Source organism: Ischnura elegans, chromosome X (assembly GCF_921293095.1).
Source record: "Ischnura elegans chromosome X, ioIscEleg1.1, whole genome shotgun sequence".
Classification (NCBI taxonomy): Eukaryota; Metazoa; Arthropoda; class Insecta; order Odonata; family Coenagrionidae; genus Ischnura; species Ischnura elegans.
In genome coordinates this window covers 70,644,074-70,669,285 of record NC_060259.1, presented here as the reverse complement: position 1 = coordinate 70,669,285, position 25,212 = coordinate 70,644,074, and the positions used below count along the sequence as shown (strand labels likewise).

At 35.4% G+C, this 25,212-nt stretch overlaps 1 protein-coding gene across 10 annotated transcripts in view; it reads left to right on the top strand.

Moving 5' to 3' along the window:
- The window catches only part of LOC124170740 (kinesin-like protein unc-104), a 256,423-nt gene that overhangs the window by 210,099 nt on the left and 21,112 nt on the right, over nt 1-25,212 (top strand). For 7 of the 10 annotated variants that reach the window (XM_046549652.1, XM_046549653.1, XM_046549656.1 and 4 more), the window contains 4 exons: nt 8,635-8,793; nt 14,754-14,891; nt 17,130-17,248; nt 24,188-24,412. In XM_046549652.1, the coding sequence (XP_046405608.1) occupies nt 8,635-8,793; nt 14,754-14,891; nt 17,130-17,248; nt 24,188-24,412 (641 nt within the window). The remainder of the gene's footprint in view (nt 1-8,634; nt 8,794-14,753; nt 14,892-17,129; nt 17,249-24,187; nt 24,413-25,212) is intronic. The other 3 variants (XM_046549660.1, XM_046549659.1, XM_046549657.1) reach the window with 1 other exon arrangement.

Below are 25,212 nucleotides of genomic sequence, written 5' to 3'. Positions count from 1 at the left end.
GCTTGCGAGTATTTTTGAGTGCTTTAGGTAATGTGGTCACCTCTTGTAATGTGGCCTATTTTTTCGAAAAATGTCAAATGGAATGATTATATATTTACATTATGGAGCTTCAATGAATATGTCTGCTCCTTGAATGTATGCATTGAGTAGCTTTTTAAATACAGTTCCTGTAGAGTTAATGCATGTAAAAATTATTTGGTAGTATGTGAATTATCTTAATAGAAATTGGAGAAATTAATAATAAAGATATCCATCTATTTAAGCTATAAGCGGACTATAAGCTGTTTAATTTTTTGGCCTATTTATATGGTAAAAATATCTGCGCCTTAACAAATTTGTCAAGTATATGTTCATGTAAAGGTTGTGAAATACTCTTGAGGAAATGCAAGTTTCTCTTGCATGGTAATTATGTTTTTTAGGTATTGATATTTTAGTTGCTCTTAACATGCGCTTGGCTGGTTGAAACCATGTTGATTCATGAGCATATATATTTTTGTGTATTCACACCTAATTTTAACACTATGGTCTTATTTGGCTTTTAGGTTTTTATTTATTATTTGTCTGTTCTCACCCAAAACAAGTGTTTGCGGAAGCATTTGGAAATGTTAATGATTATTTATGATCCAGGAAGGAAATTAAATTGATGCCCTATAAATTTTATGGTATAATTATAGTAACGATGAAGATGCCGGTTATGCTAGAACATACTTATATTTTCCAAGAATTTGTTGTATCAAGATGTCTTTAAGTTTATTTGATTTTATGGTAGATTATAGTCTAATATTTTCATGAATGCTCAATGGTCTGTTATGGTAAAATTGAAATTGTAGCCGTTTTTATACTTCACATTTCAAGGTGATTGCTAGGGATGGTGCTATGATTTTAATGCTGTGTAGCATAAAGTATATTTCTCAATTTGCTTCATTACCCAGATGAGCCCTAAATTTCCATAAGGATATGATAGATATGCTATTATGATGCCATATAATTTGTTTAAATATTCAAAATTCCGTGGAAGTTTATATTTTGTTGCATTGGGGTCAGTCAGGGTATTCCATAAAGTGCAATGAATCTTAAATCTTGAAACATACAGAATGCAAAAATACTTCCTTAATGAGAAATACAGATGTGATAATAAAGTTATTTGTTAATGGAGTAAAATTAGGATAGAAATTAATTCCTCAATGCAAGTTAATAGTTTTTTATTCTACTTCAATTATAAACATTCGTCTTAAAAAATCTAATGTGTATCTGAAAAATCTAACATGCTTCAAGATCTGAACATCCCCACAATTTCAGTAGCCTCTATAGTTATCTACATGAGCTTAATATTTTTAATTATAATGAGGATAAAATATTTTTATTGATAATACAGTTGTTATATTGCGTTTCATGTGATTATAATTCTAATGATTTTTATGGTTTTAAGTTGATCTGATAAGGCAGGCTTGCTAAATTCATTCTAGGAAATGAAAAATGTTTTATTAAATTTATTTTTTGACTTGTTTTTGTGTCCTTTGCCTAAGTGTCAAATTTGCTATTCAGTATACCAAATAGATGTGTTAAGGTTTAATGTGGTATTCACTATAGGACCTAAGGCTTAATATAGAGGTGTTTGAAAAAGTTGATTGAAGGACATTGCAGCTGTGTTGAATAAATCGCTATTCAAGTTCAAATCCTTTCAAAAATCATGTGAACCAATTTTCATCCCTGAACTGGATAAAAAAATTTCTGAGGCTGTTGGGTTTCATTTCTCAGTTGGTATGTATCAATTTTTTGAGTATCTTAAGGGTCCCCACTATTCCAAGAATTTGTGGTGAATTTAACAAAAAAGTGAACTTGTATCAAATTTGGAGGGAAAATAAGATTGGAAAAGTACTTAAGACTAGAAGTTGGAGTAATTTAAATACTTTAGTGTGAGTTATGTATTTCATATTGTTTAATTTTTGTGTTAATATTGGAAAATACGGTTAGGCTTTGGTTTTATTTTCTCTTTGGAAAGTTTTTTTTTCTGGTTTCCCCTATCCATTTTCATCTCTTTCCAATCCTGCAAATCAATGACAAGTAGAAATGGCTTTATAGCTATGTTGATGTTTCTTCCAGTTATAAATTATAATTCAATCATCACTATTTAGCTCACCTTCCCCCCTGTTATCATTCCAACTCAGTGAAAATTATGTTGTGATGTAATTGGTAAGTGTTCACATTCTCTCATCGAATTTGAAAACTTGGTAAAAACGTTGAGTCATTTCATGTAAATTGTAATTGATGTACTGTATTTGACAGCATAGAAGATGCACCTGCATTTCAGTATGGCACGCACTAGAAAAAAAATCTGCGTGAAGGTGCGGTACCCCAACAACTTAAGTTAGTTCCTTTTAGATCTTATATGATCATATGAATTGGTTCGAGGCATCGAATGAGGTTGATCATACGAATACGATCAAACTCGTTTGATATCTCCCTCCCAACTCCTTCGATAATGTAGAAGTGAGCAAAGCGATAGCAATACATAGCAAAATAAATAAATGATAAATAATGTCGTGCAATAGCCAAGACCTTAATAATAACAATTACAACTGCAAAATTCTAAAATATGCATTAGTGAACATGATGGAGTCATGAACACTAACCCATGGAGGTCCAACCCTCGCTTGTGAGATGCAGGTGATTTTTTGAGCTATTATTTTGTAAAAATAGGTGCATCTTATATGCCATCAAATGCAGTACTTAAAAAATTTAATGAAAACGCAATTTGCTGGAGTTTTTCTGATTCCTGGTCCTCTGTTCCTGGTTTTCCATTTATGAAGTCTGTTCCATCTAAGTCAACATGTATGGATGGACAACCCATAATCTCAGAGATAGATCTTGATAAGACTATGGAAACCTCTGCAAGAATTACCATTGTGCTTATAATTTATGCACTATTAAATATGTTGTATTATCATTTCCTTCATTTGAAATTCTCTCAGTGAAATTATGTTCCAAGACAAGTACAAGCGATTTCAGTTTTAATAGGGAGCATTAATCTGGAGGTCTGGGCATGTTCCCATAATAGGTAATCTCTTTTCCCCATTTTCCTGGCATGATTCAAACCACACCATTCATAACATAGTTTTCAACTCCAACCTTTGTTGTACCACACTAGAAGTACATTTACATGGTCCAAATATATTGGAATACAGTTCCCCTTAACCAATGGCAATGTCAGTGACCTTTTATATATCTGTAGTATTTGTTTGAAGCATTAATGCTCTTGGCTCTGAGATTTCCATGGCTTGCAATTAGAGTACATCTTCAAATTGTCTACTTTCATTTGGGTTAAAATGTACATTCAAACTCTTACATGCCATCAACCACGGAATGTAGTTCTCAGTGGAATGAGCCTATAGTGGCTATTTCCTCAGTTAATTTCTGTCCATGTAAAAATCTATAGCTAAGTAACTCACAAGTGCATAATGGGTTCTAAATATGAGCAGCAATCTTAGACAAGTAGGGGAGGATGCCCTTCAGTCCAGCCAGGATACTGTCAGTGAGTTTCTCTGATGGGGGAGGGGGAGTACCATAAGTGAGAGTCGGGGGGAACTTGACATTGCCAAATGTAGGTATTGCCTTTACATATATGTATAGGAAACTAATGGGCTATGAGTATTTCAGGTCCAACACCAAGTCAATGTTCAAGGTTACTCATTTAGGGAGGATTCTGCCAAAAGACGACAAAACAGCTTTCATTGTTATCATCATCTTGCTCTTGAGACTAGCTACAGAGATTACTGATGAAATATTATTAAATTACTGTCAATTTGATCTACTTCCTACATAAATTCCCATAATATTGCAGGTTGCTCTTAGGGTAGGCTGCCTATAGCTTGGGTTCACAGTAAAGCTGGTTTAGCCTTGTCCCTCAATACCCATGTTAAATCTGAAATTTATTGTATTTGCATGACATAATTATTCTATTCTAATAGCCATTGTTTAAAATGTTTCATTCTGCAATCCCCGAGTGTAATATAACTTACTATCATTGCACATGCTAGGTGTGGTATAATTAATTGTAATTCCTTTCACAATCACAATCTGTTTTATTTCTTAAGTTAAGGTCAGTAGTACTCGTCTTTTTAAAGGTTTAATCCATCCTCATTCTAAAAATCAGTGTTTTTTTTTAAATAGTGATCAGTGCATGCCCATGTTTGATATTTCTCTACTCTAGAGAATTGTCATATCTCTTGTTCTTAGAAAAGCCGTTCTGTTTTATTCTACTTATTTTGATGTACATTGAAATGAAGATGTAGAAAGGGGCAGTCAGTTGTGGGAATCCAAGGTACAGCCGATAGCACTTGCCATTAGCCTGCTTTTCCTCAAGCTTTTAAATTTATGTGGATGGACCACTGAGGACGTGCTTTTTTAACATCTTCATTGCTTCACTTTAATTTCTTTGGTAGCCTTTGCTGTTCACCAAGTCTCATTAGTTTTTCATGAGAAACATTGCACGAAAATTAAAGAGAGCTAAGTGGTGAATTATTTCATTCTATTGAATGGTGAATGTGTTCATCTTGCTATTTAAATTCCATTAATGCTGTTTTATTACATTTATTGAGAGGTTTTTGCGGCTGCTTTTTAAAAATCGTATTAATTCTTCTAATTATTGTCAATTTTGTTCATTTATTTTAATATATATGTAGGTAATCTAGTACACCAATAGAGTCTATAGTTCAAGTGGCTAAAATATACTTTAAAATATTAGTTTACATCATGGTGAAATTGGCAGAGTTATGCTATCATTTATTTTACTCTAGAATATATGTGATTAGCTGTTGTCTATTTTATAATCCTCTCTTGTCTGAATTTCAACTGATATGTGGCAGTATTTTCTGTTACTTGTTGCATACTGTCATAGTATACTTCGTAAATTTCCAGCCTTGCAAATATCAAACCAAAATTATGCATCAAGGATGTCTTAATGGGAACAAGTACTCGGCCGGTGATAACTCATCCTCTTGCCAACTCATGAGGTTTTCTTGCCATGGACATGGAGTAACTTGTATAAAACGTAGATTAGAAATAATTTTGTAAGGGTACTAGGAATACCAAGTGACCCACTGAAGGTCAAAAATAACCTTAAAAATGTATGTAGCCTAAAAATTATTTTACCCTTAATGGTAAAAGCAGCATATCAGCCAGACCATACCAAAAAAGTTCAATGATTCCTACTTTGTAATTGCTAGTTTTGTATAGTCTATGATTTCTCTTGTATTTGGGAGGCATGAGGTATTGGAGGCCTTAAAGAAAATGTTGATGTTATTTTTTTAGATTTTTAGTCGGTTACTACCATGGCTTTGAGATGGTTGAGTTGCCTTTTCTTTCTTATCTTCAGCCTAATTTTTATATTATTTCTGTAAGTGTTGTATATGCGTATGGAATGAGGCTTTGTAGCCATAAATAATAGCTGCAAATATGAAAGTTTATTATAGTTAATTAATTGATATTTAGTTTATTTAGAATCTTTTGTAATAATTATTTAATTTCTTTATTCTGGTGAGTGGTACGCTATCCTAAGTTGGAGCTCATGCTCACTGAATAGTGCATATAAGATGAAGGAGGTAATTGGAGGGCAACATATACTAACTAGAGACATAATGATGCCATTAGATTTTTGTAAAAAAATATTGATGTATTCAATGAGAATTTTATTTTATACAAAGCATCATTAAAAAGAAAATGAATTTTAACGAGGTTAAATTTTAAGGGTTCCTCAAAAATTTTTGTCTCTTTTGTGCTGTAATTTTGAAACATTGTATGGCTACAAATGTCATTGGAATAACAGAAAATGTTGGAAAGATTCGTTTGCATTTGGTTTGACTAGTCGAAAATACTATGACAAAGATTGCTGAGATTGGACAGAAAAGTAAGATTCATTCAGACCAGTATTAGATATAAATGAAAGACAAAAAGTCAGCAGCCAGTCAAAGAATATTTGCAGCTTTAAGCTGTCATCTAATGAGACTAGGTCATTGACATTTTGAAATGCTATTATAAGTAAGCAGTGACTGATAAATTTCAATTTTTCAATATAGTAAGACAGGTGCTCAAAAATGTATTTATTCAAAAAGCTGGATCAGAAACACATTATTCACATTTAACGTAGTTGCATTTGGTAAATCTGTTTTGAGATGGCTGAGTAATTTTCTATATTGTGAGGAATTCGGACTAGTCACAGAACTTCCTACGAGCTGTTCCCTGTCAGAAGGACAGAATTGAGAGTGATCATTGTGAGATAAGTATCAATTTTATGTATATAAAAAACAGATAATGACAATCTTCAATGGAAATAATTTCATCCTACAAAATGCAATCATAGTGGTAGGATTAAGAGAAAATGTAAGGAATTAAAATTTGGTTTCATTATTCATAGCTTTGCTAATTGTTGATAGGAAATTATAATCTATCCAAATGGTTAAATGAATTTAATTTGAAAGCATAGAACTGAATATGAAAAGGCAAGGAATGAAGAAACTACATGTACATATAAGAAGAAGTATACACCTCGAGCCTGAAGGATAAGATTTGACATTTCTTGTAATTTCAAAATTATACTAGTGAAGCATTGAGTAATATCATGCACAGATGATGTTCGGAATTGGAATGTTCAGGAATAAGTCTACACAATTTTTGTCATTTATTTTCCCTTAGTTTTTGTGATGAGATTTTTCTGTCTTATGTGTGTAAAAGCATATATTGGAATTATTCTAGACTTGTTGAAAATTTAAGTGTGTTTTAGTAAATATTGGATGATTATACTGGTAGTGATTTAAAAAGTATTCAATTTTAAATGTAGCTGTTTGGTATTTGTTGGTCTTCATATTGTGGTTCAAGAATGAATGATTTTATAAGTCTATTAAATATTTATAAGAAAATTATTAAATCCTAAGCTCATCAAATATTGGCTGTCTATCTGATTTTTTGATTTATCAAACATTATTACATTGTAAGAAGAAGTTTTTGTTTTTAATTTATGACATCATCTCTCTGCAAATAAGCTCACATTTGGTTGATGTAACGTATGTTCTTCAATATTACCCTTTAATTAACCTCTAAACATTTATAATACATTTAACCTACCTCTTGAATATGTACTCCCCAGCTCAAGTTTATTTTTAATTTGGATAGAAAAAGCCTTTTTTTATTCCTACTAACACAGCTTTTGACTCATCAAGTCATAAACTAATGGCCTGTTGAGGAAGAGGATAACTAAAGCCTGTGCTCTGTAGTTGAAAGAGTATATTCCAGAGAAACCCCTCTTTACTGGGTCGAACTGCAGAAAAGACAAAATATCTAAAAAAAAACGTATCAGGTGTGTTTTGAGGCATGAGCCATATGGAATTATTGTAGTGCTGAGTAAGGTGTGACATGGGATTGGAAAGTGTAAAATCTGTGCCTTTCACTGGGTTGATAATTTTCAGTAGTATTTTTAAGATATTATTTGTGATAGTGATTGGAATTATTTCATGTATTTCTGTGGAATTAGGAGTGTAGCATGCATTTGCTGTATTAAATATCAGGTACATCAACATTTTGTAGTAATAATGCCAAGACTCGGCTTATTGTACAAGTAGTATTTTAGTCCCTTTTCTTAAATTCCATTCCTCTTAAGTCTTTCGTATCAAGTTGATTTTCACAATCTTATTCCCTGTCATTGACTACAAGTTTTCTGCTTATAAAAGGAACTCAAAACACCTGTGAAGGTTTACAGTTGTCAAAGTGGAATTCATGAAAATTCATGGAAAATAGGTCCTAGAGACTTCATAGGGTAGGTGCAACGTGCAAGTTCATTGAAGCTGAAAGTTAGAGAGGATTTGTGCAATTTATCAGACCATGTGTTTGTAATATACAGGCATAAATTTTTTCATGTCATCAGTAAAGGAACAAGTTAGAGAATTCGTGCAGAAAGTAAGTGGAAGCTGAAGTCAGTTCTGGTTATCAGCGAACAACTTCTAAATTTGCCATCTACCTCTGAACAATGCTGAAGCATTATCAAACTGGAAGCACATATTTATATTCAGGTATCAAAGTTAACACTTTAGGGTGGAATATAATGGCAGAATTTAATCTCAAATAATTTTCAAAAGGAAAATAATATGTTGAAATGTAATTTATGATTTTCATCAGTTTTATGTATTACATAATGAATACACATTTTTAATGGCATCATAAGGTAAATATTTAATGAAACTGAGATACCACCCTGGTCAAATTCTCTATCCTAGCCTGTGTTCACTGAATATTAATAATTATCATCCTTAAAGGTTACATTTCACTTGCCCATCACCAACACAGAAGAATTTTGTTAAATGGATTTGTGAAAATTTTTATAGAAGAGATCATTGTATGTGAGTTTATCATGGGCTTTGACATCTCCAAGAGCTAATGTTATAGATTGAATTATGTTTTGTATTATAAATTACTTTAACCTTCACATTTCACCAAAAAGTATATTTTGATAGAGTTTGTAAATGCTTGCAGCATATTGTTTGACATTTTTTCATGTGGTAATATTAAGAGCGTAGGGTGAGGTGGCACCTAGACAATGGCAGTTGTTTCTCAGTGCTGAGGGGTTTTCCTATCTCTGTACTGTAGACACCGCTTGGAACTAATGCGCCAAATTTACAACGAGGACCTAAGCCCCGGAACTCCGGAGGCTAGGGAGGACTTTTTCCAATGCCTGTCAGTCTGTGCCAATCAGAAGTTCTCTCTTGCAAATCTGTTGCCCTCACGGTTGGTGCTCACCCATAAAATGTGCGTATGAAATAATCATTATCCATTTTCCCCATTTTCTGCCTCTCATGTCTTTTTATTTCCTCCATCAGCTTCTATGCATGTGAAATGCACGAATTACTCTGATTCAACCATGCGTGACAGGTTTACATTTAATTTTGCCCTTGCATAAAAATGCAAGTATGAGTTATTTATCATCATTAATTCTACTTGACGCATTTTTTACTTTATTTTTTGATTGATGTCACTTGCTTGCTTAGTCAATCATCATCTATTATATTTACTTCCCTGAGGCTGGATATTAAGTGCTGTTGCTTTATTTTTTGCTTCACATGTAGTATCAAATTGACAATGCCATATTTGTAATATTCTTGATAAACATTACTCAATAATCATCATAAATTATTTTTGTGGCTCCAAATAACTTTATATGCTTTTGTTCAGGTGATGCATTTGATACCAAGTATAAAGGGTCAGGTTGCTGAAAATAAGTGATTTTTCATGTGACGTAGTAGTGTCTAGTTATATAATAATCAATATGTAAATATTGATTTTTTGAATGGTTGGTATCAAGCTTTACTGATAAGTAACTGTGCATAATTTATGTCCCTCTGGCAGTGGTAAAGGTTTTACAGAAGTATTCCCTATGGTCAGCTTACTTCCAATGTCGTTATATGTTCATTTATTCAAATTATGGCTGATTTGTTTACATTGCTAAAATATTGTGTATACCAAATGCTTATATGCATGTTCATATGTAGATGCTGCTTTTACAGTTGGATTTTCGGCATATCTGTGGAAATTAATGAAGGAAAGTTGCCATAATCAAAGTGTTAATGAAAATTAATGCTGGAAAAAACCTGCAGATGGTTACTAGTGATAATTTTGGAAAATAAAGGAGAATAGATGTATGCATTCAAATGCATCATTTCAATAATTTTAGCTCATTTCATTGCTTAGTTAAGGTTCATTACCGGCTGGCTGTTTTGAGTTTATTATATATTTGTATATTAATTTGATTCATAATGAAAGTTATCAGCATTCATGGAGGTGAATTAGTTTTGAATAATTTTTCAGAACTGTACATTTTATTTCAAATCATCCATCATCATATTTTCAAGTCATGCATTGCCGTAAATGACTCCTAGGACTTTAAACTCTGTTCACATTTTACTACCCGAAAGGTGTTAGGAATGATGCAAGTGGTCTGCTTTAAAGATTTATATAATAGTTACAGCATCCACATATATTGAAAATATCTCTGCTTGAATGTCTGCTATTATTGAAATGTTACACATTCAATAATTTGATTATATCAGGCCAAAGAAAGTTGAACTGAGAAATCGCTAAACCATGCTTAGCTCAGAATTTGATCATGCAGTGGCCATAATTCAATATCCATTCTTTCAGTTGGTGTATTGTCACTGAAACAATCCTTTACAAAAGACAAAATAAGTATGAATGATTTTATATTTTTGGGTTACATATCTACTTATCACCTGTGATCTTGTGTACATCAAATTATATACATATAAACACAGTTTGCCAAGTTATTAATATGAAACAATAATGAAGAATGAGTGTGTAAGTTTTTCACCACAACAGATAATATCCGTACTTTTTATGTATTAGGTGGTTGAAAATAGATGATGTCAAGATTATGTGATTGCTAAATCTGCCTAGGCTAAAAGGTGACCTCAGAGTATAAGTTTGGGTGACTTTTTTGTTTGAATTTCCATTATCTGTTTGATAGTGGGACAGTGGTGGCCAAGTGGCCAGATTACTTGGCTGCTGAGTGAAGGATCACATGTTCAAATCCCAGGTGAAGCCTTCAGAAACATTCAACATGAATCTTGAGAGTACAAGGTGGCCCAGGGAAAGGAACTGGCCCAACTATTCTGAACGTGTGCTAATTCACTAGCCTGTTGCTTATCCTGGGGTGAGCTGTGCCCTGACCTCCCCAAACCAGCCTTTGAGTTGAATGCATCAGATTGTGGTTTGATTTCTTATGCTTGATTTTGCCATAATAAATCTATTGGGGAAGAATATAACTTCGCTGAAGTAACCATGATAAACTTAGTAGAGTAATTGTGAGCATGTTGCTGTGCTCACAAGTGTGAGCCCCAGTTGTGAGCACAGCAACTGCTGCTGAAAACTGCTGGAAATTGGCATTAAGAGCAATCACTACAGAAACATATCCTTCATTCTCTTTTTTTTGTATCTATAAGGAATGTACTGGGATGATGTGCTCTTTATTCAAATGAAGAGACTCTCAATTAAAAACTCTTTCACTAATTATCTATCCGTCCGTATCTAAAATACATGGCTTATCTAATCAATTTGCCCGAATAATCCACGGAAGCTATTGCATAGTCTCTTCTTGCAAAATCTCTGCTGAACAAGGACTAGCATCTTTTTTGCTCCGCATAGTGATAGTAACAGCCAAGATTCTTTTTGTGAAACTTCACTACTGGATTCCCTATATCCTGTCTAATGGCTGTGATCAAAGACGGACCAGTAATATGGACCAATCCAAGTAGTGCACTACATGCAGTCCTGTATTCTTAAATTGGAATCTCTTGTACATAGATGCATTTAAGCACCACGTAAATTATTAAATAAGCTATTTTAATTGAACATTTTACAATGGTCACTTGCAGAAAATTGTTTTGTGGCCCATGTTGATGTCAGGTTAATGAAATGAAAAAAAAGGTACCATTTTTATTAATCAACCTCTGTATCAATATTTGGGGCTAATTGCTTATCTTAACCATGATTTTAGGCATTACAATTACTGCAATATTTGGAGCTTTTGCTGCTTATATTTGGAGCTTTATTGGTAATGGAATTTCAAACTGTATGTTTGTGGTCTTAAAATATCATTTAGGTCTAGTATTTAAACAGTTTTTGCTCTGTGTGAAAACAGTTCTTAAGACTCCTTAGTATTTAGTATCATAATCACATGATCTTATTACAAAAATGCTGCTCTTTTTAGGAAATATGCTTTATTTGTGTATCTGATTGTAATTTTACATAGCAAAGAACTTCTACGTTATTTGATTTTTTGGGAATGCCATATTACTCCTGGAGATGTTGCAAACTGCCTTTTTGATTCACTTCCTTTGTGAGTTTTGGCTCCTCTATGTGATAGTGTGTGTTAACTCAAAGGGCATATTTTGTACATCAGGAAGTATGTGTCAGGAACTATCAATGGCACCTGTCATAGGAAATGCTATCAGCATGGTATAGTTACTTGCCTAAAGGCACTAAGATAGTTGTCGTTAGCCATTTAATGTAGTCTATGAATATTACTCCTATGAGTTCTTTGTTTAAGATATTCCTTGAAGCAATACATCAAATTTTTTAGTTACCATGGAATATGGAGAATAGGTAATGCCTCATTTATTTTAACCAGGCTCATTCCAGAATTTCACTCAATGCTCTGTTTCTTATTATCATGTGCTGCTTATATTTGGAGCTATTTGATTTGATCAAATAGCATAATTTGATTGTTAATATTAAATTATTCTAAAATTTAGGTTTGAGGTATATATTGGGATGAGGTTTTTTCTTGTGAATTCTTTTAATTCTGTTGTCATATTATGTTTTGTGATTTGTTACCTCTCTGACTCCTGTCTCTTCTAGGGAGACAATGTCTTAAGGTAGAGTGGCCTGTAATTTTTATGAGATGTATTTGTTTTAAGTCTTGAGTTTCTTTCTGGTCAATAAAGAAACTGAAAATTTAGCATGTACATTTTCAATTGCTAGTCTTGCATTAATTGGTGATTAGTCCACCGAATTTCATTATCTCGCAGTTGAATCACTTTTGAAAAAGAAGATTGTGAAATTATTTAAGAGCTGTGGGAATATTAATGTTCACATGATTTTAATCTCGGTATGGGCAGTCTTATGAATCAGAAATTTAAATTGGTTTTATATTTACTAATTAGTCTAAATATTGGAGTTTGCTATGGTATCATGATTTTAACAGTGCCACATGTGATCTCTTCGGAGGTGGGAAGAATACCCATTCAAACCCAAGCTGTTATTCCCATATGCGTACTCTCTAAAGTATTGTACTTGCGTATCTCACGTACGTAGGGTAGGATTGAGGCTTCATAATCTTTGTGTTGCTATGTGTTTCTGTTTTTTGATGTCTACCTTTCTGTGGTTTTTGTATTTTGTATAAGTAAAATAGATATGGTATCCTTGCATGCCAAGCACTCATGTGTGTGAACCCTTTTTTAATTATTAATTTCATTCAAATTTTAAGTGGCAAAAGCTTTATTCAAAATTTAATTTTGTGCACCTCTGTTAGTACTCATTTCATAGTTATAATTCCATGTTACCTCTATTTTTATTTATGTATTTTGCCTATATATTCCATTCAAAAAGTCATGGTTGTGTGATGCACTAGTGCTTTTCTTGGTGTCAAAGTTAAGGTGAAGCTTTAGGCACTGTTAAATTTTAATTCAAGCATGGGTTGCTTTCGCTGATTATCTTTCCTATGTGTTCCATGACCAGTTAGTCATCTTGAGGGAAGATGACCTTACTGTGATATTTAATATTTCAAATATGTTTATTTGTGAACATGTGTTTCTATTAAATTAAAAATCATGCAAATTAATTTTTGGAAATATTTTTGACTGCAATACTTACTTTATTACTCTAGCAAGTCCTGCCATTATCTTAAATTATGAAGAAAACGATGCAATATTTTTCAGCTTAGAAAATATTTGTACAAATATATAATTTTTCATAAAAAACTTATGTTAGCCTCTTAGATGCCACCATGTGTAGGATGTGTAGCAAATGTAATTTCAGATATTCTAGTCTTATTGAAAGAATTAATATGAAAGTAAGGTGAACCCTACCTGTTTAGTACGTATACCATGTGGTTTGGCTCTGCTTTAGTGGGAACCCCACAGCCATCATGTCTGGTCAACTTCGTAGTATGCATGATCATGCCTGTATGAAAATATCCTCTTCACAAAAAATTTGCAATTTGAACGCCTACCTTGAGTCTCAATACAGTATGTAGGCATTTTCATAGAAATATTATTTTGTTATTCCTTTGACACTGCCAAAATTCAATGAAACCATTTGATAGCAGCCCCATAGGAATTGTGTAGCTATAGTGTGACTAGTTAGTATTAGATGGCAGCAGAGTTTTCCATCTGATGCTAATAATAGAATTGACAGGGAATATGATGGGGTTGAATATTTAAAGGCCCTAATATGTTACTTTGTTGGTTATGCATCTGATTGCTGTGGTGTATTAATTCTTAATATCCCCTTAAAATTATAATCTCATTCATCTGTTAGGTATTCCATATGAAATTTACTTACAATTCCATCATAATCATTAGGAAATACAAGATTTTAAAACTTTTCAAGGGCAAGTTGTAAAAAAGTTGTAATAATCTCGTTTTCAAAGTATTGCACTCAGAAAATATCCAACTTCCAATTGTTGATATCACGGTGTATCCTAATTTTACAGTGTATCACAAATCGTCTTCCTTTTAGGTGGAATGTTTTAATGTGTATTTGCCATGTTTCATTTGCGTATTCTTTTAAAAACTCAAGTACTCAGTGAGATGACCTTTGGAGATTATTTTTTGTTGTTTTGAAGGTTTTTCATGATCAACCAACATTTACATGCCACTTTAATTCTGTGCACTTCTTATTTCCATTAATATCAAGACAAATTGTATGCTCTCTTTTTATTTTGAGTTCAAACACTGGAACTGACCTCTACCCAAACTCTATGGATGGTTGTACAAAAATTCTTTTGACCGAGTCATTACTCACATTTCACTCAAATTCTTATGTACGGGTTAAAACTTCAAATGTGTACAATTTTGTTTCCCCTGGATTGTTACCAAAGTGGCCCTTATGGTGGATGATTTTTTTTAGAAATTTATAATTTTTGTTTCGTCTAAAAATCTCATACCCCCTTTCTCATTGCTATTCCCTCACAGGCAGCGGTTGGAGCTGATGCGGGAGATGTACCACAATGAAGCTGATCTATCCCCCACATCCCCTGACTATAACATTGAATCTCTCACTGGAGGTGATCCTTTCTATGATAGATTTCCATGGTTTAGAATGGTTGGCAGGTAAGAATGGTATTGATGAAAGTGAAGATGTTTTTATTTTGTTGATTCCTTTATTATATCCTTAGTAAAAATTTCAATCTCATATTTCATTTTAAAGTTCCTTTTTATTTACATTGAAATGATGACCAATATTAAGACTAATAGTTATTCATCCATATCTAAGGTTTCCTTGGTTATTAATATGAAAAGTATTAAACAGTATTTAATCGAAGCACTCTTTAGGAAGTGGGATTGGTTTGGTGTGGTTGTTATAGCGTGGCTTCTCAACTGGTGGGTCCGGGTTCAAATCCCTGCAGTGGCAGAGATATTTCAGAGACTACCTAATCCCTGCTTGAGGGCTCATCAAGTACAGCACTCCGTCTTTGGAACGTTAAGCTGTGGTCCCCTTGGCGCCTTTCATCTAGAGCAGGCTAATCGGAACACTGGATTTCTTCCGATGATACCCTTCCCTCAGAGCACAAATGATCCTAGTTTTCATTCACCTTCTTCAGATAACATACCAAACTTTGTATTAAGGGTATTGATGAATAATTATTTCAAAAACCTGTCATAAAAATAATTGAAGTACATTTATCCTTGGCATATATTCCCCTTGAGAGCAGTCATCAAAGCAATCCATTTTTTGGATAGACATAAGTAATTGTTTAATGTACTGTGAAGACAACATTTTTTATTGTAGTGATAAATTCGCATTACTTCACTACTCTATCCCTCTATCAGCTGTTCGCATTGCCCTTACCATTACTCTTATTTTCTCTTTGAAAATACTTTTCTATTTTTTAGTTAAATGCATGTTCTCTGGTCTAAGTCATTCAGTCACACTGTCCCACTACTTTAATCTTTTTTGTAGTTACCTTTTCAGATATTTTCTTATCCTCCCACCAGTGTTTTATCCTATCTTACCAACTTGTGTTTCCTGGATGAGGCAGCATTAACTTCCCCCTTTGCTTTTGTCTCCATATTTTTATGCATTCTTATGTATATTCATATTCATCCTAATGAATCCATCTGGAAAATTCTTTGAAAAATGATTAATGTTTCATTTCGTGCTTTGAAAACATTTCTTTATACCATGTAAGTACAGCAAACTCCCAATTATCCAGGCTAATGATGGAATGATCGGAAGACATGAATAATCCAAACTTCCACTTAAATTTATTGTAATTTTCATAATTTATGTAAATCAAACAATCTATTATTATTTACACACATTGTCTGTTACTTTAGATTGCTTTTCGGAATAATTAAGAATTTTCGTTTCCGGACCACGATCTCTTTAGTGGCGATGACGTGACTGTACTCATATTCCTACTTCTCCATGTAATGCCTGGTTTCAGAAAACCACATGGCCATCACGGATTCTGAAAGGTAGTTTGCAGTAATGCTTCGAAAGCACTGCGTGATGTCAGAAACTGCTCTGCACTATCAGGCACCAAACTGCGTAGTCGCGTCTCGCTGCAGGATGCGGATCCATGATAACTGAGCGTGATTGCGCACCACGATGCTTGGAAAAAAGGAGCATGGAACTACTGTGATGGTAATCACGCCATTGTGCAGCAGCGGTTATAGGAAATCAGAACTTATAGCAAATTATCTACGCAAGTGAGTGGCTGGCTATTACTCATGCTATCTCTACTTCCACTTCCCTTGCTGCCTTCACTTCTACTATTCCCTTCCTATCCCGTTTGACCTTGACCAGTGACAGCTTAAACATGCCTGAGTGTGACGAAATCTCCGGTTCTCATGGGCCGTATCCAACCATAAGCGAGGCCACAAAGGCGGCAATAATTACACATTTGCAATGTGAAATTTACAATTAAAGACCGTATATAACATTTCTCTCAATTTACAATTGGAGATTGAACCATTGAAGGATATTCTAAAATTATCAAGAGATTTTTTCCCCCCGCTGATCGATGTCTGCAATGTTAGAGCAGACGTCCAAGTAAACTTGAAACATTCCTTGCCAGCAAGTAAATAAAATAATTCCATCTTGCGAATGGGATTCTAATGGTAACAGTAAGGCAGGTGTTGCCTGTCATTAAAATGCAAAAATTCTGGTGCTTTTGTCGACAATTTTTTTCTTTTTAAAAGATCGCAGAAAACATCGAAGGAGTGTGAACTCATGAATGGATAATCTGTAACCAGATAATTGGGAGTCTGCTGTAGTTAATAATTTGATAAATTATTGTAGATAATGCAATTAGCAGTCTTGTTCAATGGATGCTCTCTTTACAGGGCATTTGTGTATCTGAGCAACCTTATGTATCCTGTGCCTCTAATCCATAAAGTTGCTATTGTCAATGAGAAGGGAGATGTCAAAGGATATTTACGAGTTGCAGTTCAAGCAGTAATTGGTAAGTGGGATTATTTATCTATATTTCAAATTACCTTAGCTCCATTTTCTGTGGATCACATTTGAGTCACCTGAATCGATTGTTTATTGAATGAATAAATTTCATCATCATTTATGGAGCCTTATCCTTCAGGCTGCAAATTGTAATACAGTTTTTCGCATTTTAGGAGATAAAAAGTTAACTCTATATAATGATTGATTTTGGAAGTATACTCATTGTTAGAGTACGACGCTAGAATCCTCTCTAGCATTACTTTTATGTATTAAATTTCGGTTCACTTCAGAAATAAAACTCTAGCAGTTAGTCCAACGAGTTAACATTTTTATAATCACTTATTCACATTCATTTTTTTACCCACAATTCAATGAAACAAACAAAAGACATACAAAAATCATTCTATAGGGCGGGATTAACTCAAACAAATTAGGAACAACACACCCCCTTTAATCCCGCACTTGAATAACACCAAGCAATTCAACAAACTTTCTAAATCTAGGATAGGGCAAAGATTTTGTGAATATGTCAGCAACCATATCCTCTGACGGCATATGTTGCACCGAAATTTGCCCCGTGTCCACAAGATTCCGCACATGGTGGTACACAATATCAATGTGCTTCGTTCGCTTTTGAAATGCAGCATTATTTGACAGAAAAATAGCTGCCTTGTTGTCACAAAACAATGTCACAGGAGAAACTTCACCAATAAGTTCTTCTAAAAAGTTTCTCAAATAGATAGCTTCGTTCCCAGCCTTTGCCAGAGAAACATACTCGGCATCTGTAGAGGACTGAGCCACTAAACTCTGCTTCTTTGACATCCAGGAGATGACCCCCCCACCAAAAGTGAAAACATACCCAGAGTACGACTTTCTGTCCACTGAGTCGCTACCCCAGTCTGCATCTGAGTATCCGCACAGTCCCTCATCATTTTTACAATACACAAGACAGTGGTCAAGAGTCCCTTTGAGGTATCTCAGCACTCTCTTAGCACACGCCCAATGTTCATCACCAAAGCAACTATTGAACTGGCTGAGATAGTTTACTGCCTGTGTTATGTCAGGTCTGGACCACAGACTTAGGTACATCAAGGACCCAATCAAGTTCTGGTATGGCACATTTGGCATCTCACCCTCATTTCTCTGCAAATACAGCCCACTCTCAAAAGGAGTTTTTACCGGGTTGCACTCCAGCATTCCGAACTTCGAGAGAACCTTTGTCAGATAGGCCTTTTGGGAGAGAAAAAATTTTTTATTCTTTCTATCACGAAAAACACTTACACCCAGAAAATATTTCAAAGAGCCAAGGTCTCTACAATCAAAATGGTCCTTCAAGCTCTTCTTCAGCAAACACTTATCATCATCACAATTAGACATGACAAAAATATCATCCACATGAATGCCCACTACAGTTAGGACATCAGTTCCCTTAGATTTAATATATACGCATGGATCACACTTTGACCTTACATACCCCAAAGAAATCAGAACACTGTCAAGCTTAATATTCCAGGCCCTCGAGGCCTGTTTCAATCCATAGATGGCCTTTTTCAGCATACATACCTTATCAACATCAACTTCATCTACAAAACCTTCAGGCTGTTCCATAAATACCTCCTCATTCAAGTCACCATTAAGGAAGGCAGTACAGACATCAAGGTGTTCTATGTCCAGGTCCAACTGATTTGACAAGGATAACATCATTCTCAAGCTCTCTGCTCTAACCACTGGAGAGAATGTTTCAAAATAGTCCTGACCAAAACGCTGGGTATAACCTTTAGCCACCAGCCGAGCCTTATATCGGTCAATTTCCCCATCAGAGCCCCTTTTTAGTTTAAAAACCCACCTTGATCGCACCACATTTTTGCCAGGAGGTCTTGGGACTAGAGTCCAAACATCATTATCTTTCAATGACAAAATCTCGTCTCTCATCGCTCTTTCCCACAGCTTCCCATCGCCTCTAGAAAGTGCCTCCTCCCTGGTTTCTGGCTCATCATTTAAATACTCTAAGGATGCTTTATAGGTAACAAAATCAGGGAAATCACGAGGCTTTCTATCTCTGACAGGATACCTGCGCTCCACCTCATGTCCTTGAACATTTACTCTTTCCTCTTCAGGTCCTTCTAATGCCTCCTCTGGGTTGACCCTATCGCAAAGCACATCATTATCTAACAAACTATGGATAGGAACTTCTGAGTCCCTGCTGATGATATCTTCATCTTGTACTTGAGGAGCCATTTCTTCCAGAAAGACAACATTTCTAGCAATTATCATATTCTTTGGATTTTGACGATCTAAAAGTCTGTAATTCTTCGTGGTTTCACAATAGCCTGTGAAGATGAATTCCTTGCTTTTTGCATCCCACTTAGTTCTCTTCTCATCAGGGACATGAACAAAGCTTTTGCATCCAAAAATCCTTAAATGAGACAAGTCAGCCTTCTTTCCACTCCAGGCTTCTTCTGGGGTCATGTTTTTCACTGCTTTAGTAGGTGAGCGATTTTTTAAATATACAGCTGTATTCACTGCTTCAGCCCAGAACTTCTTGCCCAAGTGTGCATCCTGAAGCATGCATCGTGCTTTCTCAACTATAGTTCTATTCACTCTTTCAGCTGTGCCATTCTGCTGTGGAGTGTAGGGAACAGTCCTTTGATGAACTATGCCACAGTCCTTCAAAAAAGTCTCCATTTCTCTATTCACATATTCCCTACCATTATCGGTTCGTAATGCTTTCAGTTTTTCTCCACTCTGCTTTTCCGCCAGGGCTTTGAACTCTTTAAACTTGGCAGTAACCTCATTTTTATGCTTTAAAAAGTAAACAAATGTCTTTCTTGTGAAGTCATCAGTAAAAGTTAACATGTATTTTGCTCCACCCCAACTTTCTTCACTCATGGGCCCACAAACATCAGAATGGACCAGCTGTAGCTTTTGGGACGTCCTGGTCTTACTCTCGTGGAACGACGCTCGCGAATGCTTTCCTTTTATGCATGAAATACAAGGCTCGTCATCTCTTCCTATGAATTTCATTCCAATAGCAAGGCCTTTGGCTAAAAGCTCCATGGACTTTCGGCACATGTGTCCCAATCTTCTATGCCACAGTCTTCGGTTTCCAGATGAGGCAGAGGCGGTATTTACCTTTACTTCAGGAAGTATGTCCAACTTGTAAATGCCGCCCACATTACTTCCTGTGAATTGAACATCACCTTCAATAATACAATTGTCTTTGTCATACACTTTGCATCCATCAGAGTCAAAAGTAACGATTAGTCCCTTTTCTACCATCCTACTCACAGACAGCAGGTTTGTACTCAAGTCAGGAGCATAAAGAACATCTTTAATTTCAGCAGTTTCGGCACGATTCACCCTCACTGGAACAGTCCCTGTGCTCTCGGTGTAAATTTTGTTTTTGCTAGCTACAGTCACTTCCAGAATACTTGGCTGTTCTTTCTCCATCCAATCCTTCCTCATCGTCATGTGAGATGTGGAACCGGAATCAATAATCCAATCACTAGGACTTGTTGTGGAGGTAGCTAACGCAGCATAAAGAACTGATGCCTTCTTTGCCTTGTGCTCTATTTTTCCTTGCTTTTCCCATGCTCTATTCGCATTCCTACTAACTCTCGTATCTTTATTAGGGCACTGGAATGCCTTGTGTCCTTCCTTGTTGCAATTATAACATACTAAGCGTTTGGGAGGGAATCTTTTCACCTTGGGTCTTGACATAAACGCAGTTTCCTTCGCCGCATCCTCGGACCCTTTTAGTTTGGCGTCCTGCTGAATCAGTAGTGACCGCACATAATCACTGCTTATCTTTACTCCAGAGCTTTCCATGGCCATAATCATTGGGTCGTACTCATCATTTAGACCATTCAGCATTATTACTCCGATGAATTCGTCGTCTATTCCAGCACCAATGGCGTCTAACTTTTGCGTTAACGACAACACATCATTTAAGTATTCCTCCATAGCACTGTAATCACTTAACTTGATTCTAAAAAGTTTTCGCAACAAACTTAATCTTCTGGAGAGTCCTTTGTCCTCATAAGTATTCTGGAGTTTTTCCCATACTTCTTTTGCCGAACGACCACCTCTAACCATAGGGTATAAGGATTCATCAACCATCAGGCATATCTTGGATCTGGCTTTCGCGTCCTTGCGTGGGTCTGCTTCTTTACCTTGTACAATGGGCCATAGTTCCTCCGCTGTGAGAAACATCTCCATGCCAAATTTCCAGTTGCTGTAGTTGCTTCTGCCAATCAGCTTCTTAATTGAAGGCATCGTTCCCGCCCCCAGGCCTGCCTGTGCTGACTCCATTCTCGACGCAATTATATTTCCGCTAAGAAATACCTCTTCCCAAGATAAGTCAAATTCTCCAGTTCACTCAAAGCACATAGAAAAAGGGAACTTAGTAGCAAAAGCTGGACTTAATCTGAACAATAAGTCCATCTAAAATCGGCATCCCCATGTGGTCGGTCTTTCACGAATTATTTCTTGGATACTTCACTTGCAACTGCATCCAACTTCTGAACTAACTGAATCAAACTAGCGTGTCTGGCCCATGACCTGTTAGAGTACGACGCTAGAATCCTCTCTAGCATTACTTTTACGTATTAAATTTCGGTTCACTTCAGAAATAAAACTCTAGCAGTTAGTCCAACGAGTTAACATTTTTATAATCACTTATTCACATTCATTTTTTTACCCACAATTCAATGAAACAAACAAAAGACATACAAAAATCATTCTATAGGGCGGGATTAACTCAAACAAATTAGGAACAACACTCATTAATGATTACCTTCTCTTGTGTCACAAGCAGATAATACTTATGCATGAAATAGATCTTTTCTTTTTACTACTATCTTATGATACAAGAGACAAATTAGGAATCTGATGCATGTTCATCAAAAGATATCTTTGAATTCAGTGATGGGTTATTCAAAGTTTTAATATCTTTATATTAATTCAAGAGGTAGGAAAATTCTTGCCTTCACTTAGCACATGCTACAAAAAATGTTCAGAATATTTTTTCTCCCTGCAATCAATTTGGCATGCATATTTATCTTAGAGCTCCACTGGGAATAATGTCATTGATTAGCTCAGTAGCTCACGTAAAATGCTTTTAAGTTTGAAGAAGAGCATGTCTGCCGGTGAAAAGCAATTATTTCTGAATTTATTTGCTCTTGTTGTGACTATAAATTATTTTACTAGGTTTTTAAGTTATTACATATTTTTATAACTGGCTAATCATTTTAATAGTACTTCCTTATAAATCATTGTCTCTTTGAAAAATGGGTTGTGTAGTAGTGAAACTAAGAAATTGTTGAAGAATTTTGTGGTTAGATTACGTTGCTGGCCCCAATGACAATCCCGTTAGTGACCTCACTTGTGATTCTGAGGTCATGGACTCAAAGGCACTTGCATCAGCTGAGAGCATGTGTGTTTGTGACTCTGGGTAGTCCTGGAAACATTCCATTAGATCAGCCATTTTTTCTGCGTCTGAGGAGTGTGTGAGAACCTCCAGGATTGTTCAGAAAAGGCAAAAAATAGTTAAATCTTTAAGGGAGTCAGAACTCATTGGATTGTGAAAGGCCTGGTGCTCTTAGTTTCTTTTACAAAATAAAGTTGCAATGATGTAACTCAATGTATCCCCAAACATCTTAAATCCCACAACTCAATCTTTACATTTGATCCTCTAGCCAAAGCTTTATTAGTGGTCAATTGTGATATATTTATGATAGATATCTTTCTGAAATTAAGTAGATAATTTTTATACTTAAGTGCCTTACCTCACTCTGATGTGGGCCAAATCAAGGCCACAATCAAGGTTAACTCTAGCATTAGTGCTTGTGCCGAACGCCGTGAAAATGCAACCCACCATACAGTAAAGCATTGATGGCTGCATTCCACATCGATGCAGGCGTTTTTATGCCTTACATCTATTAGTACTACTTCTTACTTGAGTTTTTGTTTTTGTGTGCCTTTTTTTAATGGTTATATGTTGGTCTGAATGACTGAACTAGGAATAAAGTCTGCTCTTGTTATATTCCTACTGAAACACAATTTTAATGCAGCAATTTTTACTTTGTTTTGCCCTTGTATAATTGGCAGTAAATTAGTTATTTCAAGTAAGCTGACCCATGTGATTAAATTTTATGCTCATCATGATTTTGATCACTTTAATAGTACTCCATCAATCCCTCATCTTTTGAAATTGTATTTTTGAAATGAAGCTTGTCATTGGATTATGGCATTATGTAAAATATTTGATTTAAATGTATGTTAAACATTGTATGAAGGTGTCCTGGAAAATCCTAGCACCCAATAGCTGGAATTATCAGAGAAGTAATGTTAATAATATCCAATAACTTTTGCAAAAATAAATAATGCATGTGATTGGATGTTTAAACATCAGAATTGCCCTCCTCCTGATATAGGTAATCTTAGTCACTGATGCTTCCTGAATGAGTAGAGTATTATGGCAGACTTACATGAATGTTATTTGTGCAATCACAGAGCTAGCAAGAGCGATCTGCTAGCTCTTTCTCAACACTCTGTTACTTCATCTTCATTTGCAATGTCTTTCCGGGACATGGACCACCCAGAGGAGTTTAAGCTCTGAGTTGATACAGGTGGTACTTGAATCCATGTCCTCAGAATCACTGGCAAGGCCTCTAATGTGGCTGCCATCGGGACCAGCATTGTGATGTAACTATGAAGTTCTTCAAGAATATCCTACTACATATCACATTTCACAAGGAAGCAATGATTTCTAAGAAAGTGCTATTATAATGATATGCCAGTCAGAAACAGATGTAATAAGTTAAAAACCTAGAAAAATAATTTTTAGATTCAACAAGAGCAAATAAATTCAGCCTTTCATGGGTAGAAATACATACCATTTTTCTAGCATAAGGATCCTAATATTTCTCATCCGATAATTTTTCAGAAGAGGAAAATGGTGAATATGCGAGCGGCGTGAGGCAGTCGGCACGTATCTCCTTTGATGATGAGCTCTTTAGCGGAAGGCAGAGGAATGTTCGAAGCAGGGGTCCCAACCTGCTCAGCAACCACAACATGCCTGGATTCCCTTGCAGGAATGCCAACCTGACAGGGAACACAGGAGGAGGTCTTGCCGAGATTAAAGTGGTCGGGGACGAGGAGGAGAAGGATGGTAAGGGAGGAGAGGTGGGGGTAAAGGCAGGGGGGGGAGTTAAGGGGGACAGGGGTGAGGAGGAGGCAGAAGATCGCGTGGTGGAGGGCAGCCAGGTGACCAACAGCATCATCCCAGACAAGGTGGAAGGTAAATACTTTGGGGTTCCCCATAAAACGAGTGTATCGGACATCTCTTTGTCAAATTTGATGATATTCATTTGGAATTGGAAACACAATGTACTTATTTCACTCGAGTTGACCATGAGCTTGCCAATTCACCAGCTTTCAGCCTCAGCAAAAATGTTGGCGAGGACGTATACTTTGTGCATGCCAATGAAATCATTGCTCAAGTTATTAAGCATGGTATGTTTATTCCTGTCATGAAAGTTATGAGCACAATTTTTAACTACTCATGAAATGAGCTTAAGGAAATTGGATATTGTTATCCAAAGGTATTAAAACTGATCATATTTTTAGGATTGCTGCTAATTTCCTGAGGGATATCTCAGGTGTTTGCAAGTAGTAACACTGCAGATGGATGGCTGTATGAGGGTTAGTGGACTGATGAAAGTTGCAACCTTAATAATATCATTAAATGTTGCCGCCTTTGTCAGTCCATTATAATACGTGTGAAATAAGTACATGGTGATTCCAATCTAAAATGGATATTGGGGTTCACTCTTCATAATAAGTGGTTTCTCATCTTTAAAGTAAATCGTGGATGATAGCCCCTGGGATGAAACTTAAAATATCATTGTTAACATGCTGTTTTTCATTGATTGTGTGATCATGGCTGTCTTTGCTTGTGATAAGCCACTA